This window comes from Epithele typhae (assembly GCF_022376455.1).
Source record: "Epithele typhae strain CBS 203.58 chromosome Unknown BXZ73scaffold_142, whole genome shotgun sequence".
In the NCBI taxonomy this organism is placed as follows: domain Eukaryota; kingdom Fungi; phylum Basidiomycota; class Agaricomycetes; order Polyporales; family Epitheliaceae; genus Epithele; species Epithele typhae.
The window spans coordinates 43,459-51,728 of record NW_025954333.1 but is presented as its reverse complement, the minus strand read 5'-3'; the positions used below and the strand labels follow the sequence as shown (position 1 = coordinate 51,728).

Here is an 8,270-nt window from a genome sequence, read left to right as displayed (position 1 = left end):
AGAAGATGCGAAAAGATCGCAGGAGTAAGGCGGGGCCACCGAGAGGAACCATGTTTTTGGTGTTCATGATTGTGGTCTCGGAAGTCGTGTACCCATTTTGATGTGGTACGGTCTGCTTTGTGACAATGTTGTTTGTCTGGAGTAAAGTGGAGGCACAGCTGGAACTCGCTCAGTAAGGCGCACAACACCAGCGCAAAGGCGCAGTCTAGAGCGGACGTGAATATGTGAGTCCGTCGATGGTCATGTGAAGAGGGCCCCCTTGTCGTCGATATGCCACTTCTAGGCCACAGTTTCTATCCATCGGAATGATGTAATAAGTCGATGTGGGAGTTCTATTAGAGTTTTCACGTTCTTCTCTACTTTGAAATGCGAAGAAATGGTCATTGAATGGTCATATCTTCACTAAGAAGTGGTCGAAATATTGTTCGAACACTGCACGTGTATATTCGGTCAGAATGGCCCTGATGGCACTGTGCTAGACAGTTGGAACTTGGAACGATCACGTTACTGGACGCTCCTCGACACGCGTAAGTTGGCAGGCTTGACGCCCTTCGTCGCTATTTAACCTTCTCTCCCACCCCCACTCCCCAGTACCCGACGATTTCCACCGTTTACCATGCCCTGCGACTTCTACCGCCACCCCGGTCACGAAGCAACGCCTGACTCTAGGATCAATCATCCTCAGGACGACGTCGACGGGTTTCCCCACATGTCGGGAATCGATAGCGGCGGGTACATTGGCACTTCTATGTCAGAATGGAAATTTGGTACGCCGTCCATTGCCTCATCAACCTCTCCCGTTAACGTCAGTCACCACTCGACTAGGCCAACCCTTCCCCTCCCCTCCTCCCTCCTTTGAGCCATACCTCACGGATTCCGAGCTCGAAGAAATCCTCAACTCCAATTTTGACGAACCACCCATTGGATCGGTCGGACCGCTCTCCCCAACGCCCACAGAAGTCCTCACTGTTTGCCCCCGCGACCTCATGCTATACAGCCCACCACACTCCTCAGAGTCTCCACAACTGTCCCCAACCCCTGCGCCCACGACGCCGACCCTCCGTCCTCGCCCTCCCCAGAAACCACCCCACCTTCACCCGCGCCCGCCACCCCCGTCCAGCCTCCTCGCGCGCCCACTCCGCCTCCACCAGCCGGGGCGCAGGCGCGACGTTCCCGACGGAAGCACACCGCGGACAGCGACGACGAGGAGTGGGTGGCCAAGCGTCCGCGAACGGCGCTGACGGACGTCGACACGAACTTCGTGCGCCGTTCCTCCCGGTTCGTGCGCCGAAGCATCCCCCCGCGAGTGGCCGCGAGGTCGTCGAGCTCGAAGGCGGGACCGTCTCGCGTGCTTGACGCGCCGGTGGTCTGTACGTCCCGGTGATCACTGCGGATGACTGGGAGGGGTTCGGGGAGGACGAAGAGAAGGAGAACGGGATCGATGAGCAGGAGGATGATAGCGAAGCCGAGGTCAGTTGTTTTGAATCTTGGTTCGTCTGGGCGGTCACTGACGAAGGACACAGTACGGGGAGCCTGATCCCGCCGACAAGAAGGGAAAGGGAGTGGCGCGCGGGAGTGCGCGCGCTGCCGCGGCCACACGCGCGTTCAAGGGTAAAGGAAAGGTCACAAGCACCGCAGCGAAAGTGGTGGTGAGTGTCGAGTTTCATCACCGAATCCCATCGAGGCTCATACACGCATCAGAACAAAAAGAGTCGCAAGACGCACACGATCTGCCGCGACTGTGCCGTGGTGGGTGATGTAGAGTGCCCCTTCTACGGATGTAACTTCGTCAACTCCGTCAAGAACATGGTCGACGTGCGCAAGCACCTCGCCTCGCACTACGGCGCGAAGGAGGGCATGAGGGCGCCGCCAACGATCCAGCAGTCGGCACCGAGCGCTCCCTCCCAGAAGAAGACCAAGAAGACGAAGAAGGGGACGCGAAGAAGGATGCGCCGGCACCAAAACCACTCTGGCCGTGCAAACTCGAGGGCTGCCAGCGTCAGTCGAGGCCCTACTCGGGCTACGAGAGCTTGCGGCGGCACCACGAGGAGGTCCACCTCAAGTGGATGTTCTTGTGCCCAGTCCAGGGCTGTTCCGTCACCTGTACCCGCGAGGATACCCTGAGGCGACATGTCCTTCTAATCCACAAGGAGCTAAACCCGGAAGGAGAGAACCCGGAGTCGCCCGAGGATGACGAGAATCCTACTGCGGGGAAGAAGCCGCCGCGCCGCACTGGGCCGTCGAAGAAGTGATGCACGCCCAGCAGATCTCCAAACACGCATCCTGGAGTTAAACGTGAGTGGTAAGCTCGTTGGCTCTGGCGGCGGTCAATTGACTTCAGAAAGCTTACAGATCCAAGTTTCCGTCATTTACTATACCGGCTACCTACTTTGTAATGTCGTTGTCAGGTTGTGTACCGCTTTCCTTTCTACGATCATACTTATTCGCCGCACGTACTTTATTTCCCTCTCCTCAGCGTTGGCCTTCGGTGTATGTCTTTGTAGTTTCCACTGAACGTTATCCAAGTTATTTGAGAAAATGAAGCGCGACTACGAGCCGCGAACACGGGCCCATTGTACCGTCGAGTCACTGTGCACAACCGGCTCCGAATTGTGCTCGGAGTGCTCTCGCACCTTCCTCTCGTGGCGCAGTGCGGAGGCACTGTGCCCGAACGCCTCAGAAGCGGTACCGCTAAAGCTTCTTTGGCTCATTGTCACGGGCGCGGTAGTCGCCAAGGTGTTTGAGGGCGAAGCCGGAGTTGTCGACGTGCAAGCTCGCCGGAGTGATGTTGGTCGCCGTAGGCGGGAGCCTCCACACTCCACTCGCCTCTTCGCTAGAGGATCATCCGGGGCGATGGTGTGGCCGGCCGTGGTGAGCGGTGGACGGGCGGAACTTGGTCTGACGAGTAGCCATGGCTGCGAGTCTGAATAGACATGATACCAGCGAGCCTTTGTGTACGTGCTGCGTTAAAAGGTGGATCTTGCACACCTCGAAATCGCAGTGCTGAACGTCCGATGATACGCTGATGAGCACCGCGTGAACTTACACTCAACAAAGGTCGTCGCCGCCGTCGAAGGCGCCAACAACGCAAAACGCCTTCGCAGCGGCCGCGTGAGGGAAATCGGGCTCGAGGCGTGCCGAGCGCGCGCGGACCCTTGCTCTGCGCGCGCACGCATCCCGGCGCGCGCGCACCAACCAGTACGCGACCTTCGAGGCTTTGAGCCCCACCGCAATAGAAGTGCATGTACAGAGTTCCCGGTGCCTCAGAGGCATCCCTGCTCGGTATCGAGACTCCACGCACGGCGAGCAAAGGCTTGTGCACGCCAAAGAAGCGTTTCGCCGATGAGACGTGGTCGTAGCATCGCATGTGAAACCAACCTGCAAAGAGCAAGCTCTGGGTCAACTTCGCGGAACAGAGCTGAGCAACCGGGGCGTTACTCACCGATGTCCAACTGATGCCCTCGTAACGCGGCGGGGAAGTGTACGCTGCAACATCCACTGGCCTGGGCGCGCAGCTGGACGCAAAATGGGACCATGATATGAGGGAGATGTTCTTGATGCCGTGGCTGGGGACAGGACCGCCTGATCCAGCTCTGCATAAAGACCCAGGGCATGCTCGGCCAAGGCCAGGGGCAGGGAAGTCGCCGTGGAAACCACAACGACCAACTCCATCCATACCCAACAGACCATAGTCTGCTTGGCATGGCCAGGAACTCGAGGGGCGGGGATTGAAAGGGGCAAAAACATATATTTGGGATGACGAACTCCACAAGGCGTAGACACACCGGCTTCCCGCTCTCTTCCACAGTACTCTTCCCCATCCGGGTATCTCCACCCATAATGAAGGCGTCCATCCCCTCGAGAGATTGGGAGAGGTGGCCTTGGAGATGGGCTGGTGGGTAGGATCCAGGGGTGACGACGACAGCGAGGTCTGGGAGTAGTCTTGATGTGTCGAGCATAACTAGCACGTCGGCGGGGAAAAGGAGGAATCCGCGGAAAGAGGGCGTACCGGAGATGTACAGACAGCGCTGGGAGTAGGAGAGGAGGACGTGAGAACACCGGGAGGAAGGGGATTCGAGATGGTGGTGGTAGGAGGCAAGCATTGCGGTGCCGCGGCAGGCCGGCAGCGCGCGAGTCATCCGTCTTCTTCCACCCGCCTATGTCTGATCGTCGCGCCTACCTTCTCTTGAACGGCGCACGCATAGTTTTCGATGTCATAGACGAGTCTTAGACAGGAAGAGGCTCAGGTGAGTCCGCCAGAAGTCGTATCTCCGGGCGCTACTCACCACGGTGTACGCGCGTCGTCCTAGTCCACAAAGTCGAGCGTGCTGTCGGTGCAGCACGAAGACGATGCCTCTGAAAATTTCACGGTCAGCTGGATATAGAAGAGGGCGAACTTATGGAGGTGCGTACTGACCCCGCGCGACGCTGGACAGCGAAGCTCAGTGCCAAGTGGCGTCGCTTAATCGAACCCATTGCGGGTGTCGCGACCTTCGGTCCTTTCATCTCCGAAGGAATGATTTCGGCTTAGGCAGAAGCCTGGTTTCTCCCTGCAGGTGTTCTCGTCAGCTCATCCTATGCTTTATGAACGACCCAACATACCTTTCATCAAGCCGCCAGACACTCCCGTCCTGCAATAGGAGAACAAAGTCGGTAAGCATACAGTCATTTCATCACAAGAAGATTGATCGATACTCACTGGAGTGCACCTGAAGCATCATGTTCTGGGGCAACATTGCGTCGAACCTTCATAGGCCATCGGTCAGCGGACCGAGGTATAACTCATCCGCTGACAGTGCAGGTACGTACGTACTTCGAAAGGCGATACGGTCAGAGTCTGTTTCCCCAAATAATCCGAGTGAGCCCACCTTGGTGTTTGTGTGTATCAAGAGGCGCACGCAATGACGACGACCGAGGCGAAGGTTGCATGTGTCACCATTCCCGCGGTATGAGATCTGAATATGCGCTGGCACCGATGAAGGTGGGATAGAGTCTCCAGCTGTCCCCGTCGTTCCATCAAGAGGCGGTGGACTGCACTCTGGTCAGGAAGATAGCGCTTCTTGCACGTCACAGAGGTTTTAGCGGGTGATAAAAGATACGTTCGAGCAGCGGTATACTCACTACAGTTTTTGCAGAAACCGCGTCTAGATCAGGCGCGTTTTGCGTTGCTATGCGCCACGCCACGCCAAATAAACGCTACCCACCGATGTGTCATGCACAATGTGAGTATCCTTTTCTTCAAATCAGAGAGAAGAAGAACGCACCGGAACTCTAAGCAGACGCAGCGGTGTCGTCGCCACCCGTGTCCCCCGCGCTTGTGCGAGCCCGGTGCATCTTCATTAAGACCTAGAAAAGTCGCCAACCAGACGGACGACGTGCTTGTGAGTTTCGCGCCGGTCAGAAGGTATGACGTGCACTCACCGTGGATCGGAAGCAGGACCAAACAGCGCACTGTGCGTGACTCTACGCGCACGGGAGAACAGCATGGTGAGTGCCACGCTCATCGCGTCCCGGCACCGAGCTTCAGACTGTAAGATGAGGGGGCGTAGCTGTATTTCTTTGCCTGCGAGGGAGATCGGGGACCGTCCGTTGTGTTGCAGCTCGAGTACCGGTGTGCGGTTTGTTTGGGTTTGGCCATCGTTGCGGGCGCGTTCGCGGTGGAAAACCCGCCACGCACGCCTCCGCACCAGTTCCATGAACGACCGCGACTCTGCTGGTTCGTGGGCTTGTCGGTGGTGGTTGCGCGCGATGTGGCGGGAGAGAGAACGATCAGCCGACCTCCTCAGTGCAGAGGCGAGTCGATCTGCATGCGGAGACGTGCATCATCAGTACGCGTTTGACGAACCGTCCTCCGCGGGGTTCCTCGGTGGTCTGGCGGACCGCGTGGCGCAACAAAGAGCGCGCGCAGTCCGCCCCAGACTTACAGAGTCGCGTGCGGGGGATCAAAGAGCCACTGGACGAGGCCAGACGGGGTCGCCTCGAGGTTGACCGTCTCGCGTCGCTCGCGTATGAACGCCGCGGGTGCATTAAGACGGACCGAGGCGCGTTGGTTTCAGGAACGCGCACCGGAGATGAAGGCGGGGTGTACGCGGTTGCCGCGTCGGTAGGGTGGCTCGAGCTAACCGAGCCGACGCCATACCGCAGCACCGGTGCACGCTCGTTCCCCGGCTTACGGTCCATTGGCGGAGATATCGTGGTCGAGGAATGTCGCGGGCATGTGCGAGTCGTTCGCGGGGGACGAGACGGCGAAGATGTCGCCGCATCGATGTTGGTGGATACGGTGAAAGCAGCTTGAGAGCGACGAAGTGCTGTTCTTCCCCGCGGTAAATGCGCCACTCGCCGTGGTATACACCACAGTGGCTGTGGAAATTTTGTGCGTGACGTGCATTCGGGTCGTGAGAGGAACAATGGACCATGCACATCAGGCGAAGAGCACCCTTCTTTGCCATCCACCGCCGGCATGAGGGCAGGACCTGGTGCGCAAAGGCACTCCGTCCTCGGCGGCAAAGGCCATCGATATCGCCGTGCCACGTTGTTTCGTTGGGGCAAAGTGTTATGTTGATGAATATTCCATTTTTTTCGCTTCCCCTTTTTTGGAATGAGCAACCTGTACGCGATAGCGCCAAGCGGAGTTGAAGTAGCCTCTGGCGCTCTCCTCCCCACCACCCACCACCTCCCCGCTCCGCTCCTCTCTCTTCTCTCTGCTCTGTGGTTCACCACGAGTGCTCCAGCACCACAAAGTTCCCTGGACACATCGCGGACCACAATGGCATACCAATCCACGTGAGTACCTCTGCGCTCATCCTCCCCCTTCTCAACCACCGACGCCGATCATGCAGCCCCCTCAAGCGCACCCGGGAAGAGTCGTTGGGAGATGTGGAAGAGAGGCCATCGAAATCGCTGCAGGAGCTCGCTGTGGACGCGATGCTTCAAATCATGGAAAGCGGCGAGGAAGGGGTCGAGACGGTAAAGGGTCTTCTTCTACCCGTCCTGGAAGCGTCTCTTGAGTTTCGCAACGCCGTCATTGCCATGCACATCGAACATCCTCTCATTGCACCTGCTCCCCCCGTCGCCCCTACTCCCCCCGTCGCCCCCCCCCCCCCCCCCCCCCCCCCCCCCCGCCCCCCCCCCGTCGCCCCTACTCCCCCCGTCGCCCCGGAGTCACCCGCGTCGTTGACCCCGAGGAATTGGTGGACTGGACCAGTGCGCGCCTCCCAAGGACAGCGGCGTCCTCGACCAAGATCCCGTCGGCACCCCCACAATCGCGACTGCGCGCCCGACCTCTCCCCAGCCACCCGTTCTTACGTTTGACGACATTGCTTGATGTCGCCCGAGGAGTTATCGCAAATTTTCCGGCAGCTCCCTCAGCCCAACACCACCACCATCTCCCCCGACCAAATGCACCTCACCACCCACCCCCTACGTCGACCATCCGGAGATGCCAGGTAGCGCGCCGTGGAACGCGGGACCACAAGAGATCTTCCAGTCGCCACCACAGCCGCGCTCTTCCCCCGTTTCGCCCTGGACGACGCGGGGACTAACACCCCGGCGACCTCGGCCGGCCCCTCGCCGGCGCTCACGGACCTCGCCTGCTTCGAGGCCCCGCCGCGCCGCATGCGCTCTTGGCTGCGCCCCCGCAAGTTGCTCCCCCGCGTATCCGACGGAGTTCACCTTCACCTATCCCGTGCACGCTCCCGCGGCTCCCGAGGCGACCTACTTCCTGCCCTATCTCATACACGCGGCGCCCTACTACCCCGCCATCGCGAACGCGCCAGCTCCGGCGCCCTCCCGATGCACATGCCCATCCACTTCCCCTTCCCCACCACGCACATCGGGCCCGCACCCGCCGCGCCGCTCCCGCTCTCGTCACGCCTACCCACTGGCACCCGGCGAAATCCCAGCAAGGTACCAGGGCTCCACGAGCACTCCACCGTCAGCACCTCGCCTTCCGCATGATCGCCCGGGGGAAGCGCACTGCGGCTGGAGCGGGTGCACGCGCGCGAGCCCGCTCCGCGCAGAGCACCTCCCGGAGGCGCACAAGCACGTCCGCGCGCACTGGCCCGGCCTGCGGCGCAACGGCGGCGGGCCGCGCGAGGTGCGGTGCGCGTTCGAGGGGTGCGATCACAGACATTGTACACGACGATGCGGGGCTCCTCAAGCACGTCCAGAAGGAGCACTTGAGGTGGCAGTTCGAGTGCCCCGGGTGCGGGGAGCTGCAGGCCCGCTCGACGTTTGTGACGAGGCACGTTGACCGTGGGGAGTGCCGCATT

At 59.9% G+C, this 8,270-nt stretch overlaps 2 protein-coding genes across 2 annotated transcripts; one reads left to right on the top strand and one right to left on the bottom strand.

The window, feature by feature from the left end:
* Nucleotides 1-616: 616 nt before the first annotated feature.
* BXZ73DRAFT_82889 (uncharacterized protein) lies at nt 617-2,252 on the top strand (the record flags this gene model as incomplete). Its single annotated transcript, XM_048023804.1, has 7 exons — nt 617-767; nt 811-929; nt 998-1,366; nt 1,405-1,470; nt 1,524-1,649; nt 1,702-1,815; nt 1,863-2,252. 7 exons carry the CDS (start codon nt 617-619, stop codon nt 2,250-2,252), a joined length of 1,335 nt encoding a protein of 444 aa, XP_047871360.1.
* A 439-nt stretch (nt 2,253-2,691) lies between these two features.
* Nucleotides 2,692-6,388, bottom strand: BXZ73DRAFT_82888 (uncharacterized protein; the record flags this gene model as incomplete). The annotated part of the gene is made up of 16 exons (XM_048023803.1): nt 2,692-2,833; nt 2,989-3,022; nt 3,193-3,378; nt 3,443-3,515; nt 3,786-4,028; nt 4,287-4,306; nt 4,603-4,631; nt 4,700-4,746; nt 5,122-5,196; nt 5,265-5,334; nt 5,422-5,463; nt 5,779-5,803; nt 5,846-5,871; nt 5,925-6,001; nt 6,067-6,118; nt 6,174-6,388. 16 exons carry the CDS (start codon nt 6,386-6,388, stop codon nt 2,692-2,694), a joined length of 1,356 nt encoding a protein of 451 aa, XP_047871359.1.
* Nucleotides 6,389-8,270: the final 1,882 nt, after the last annotated feature.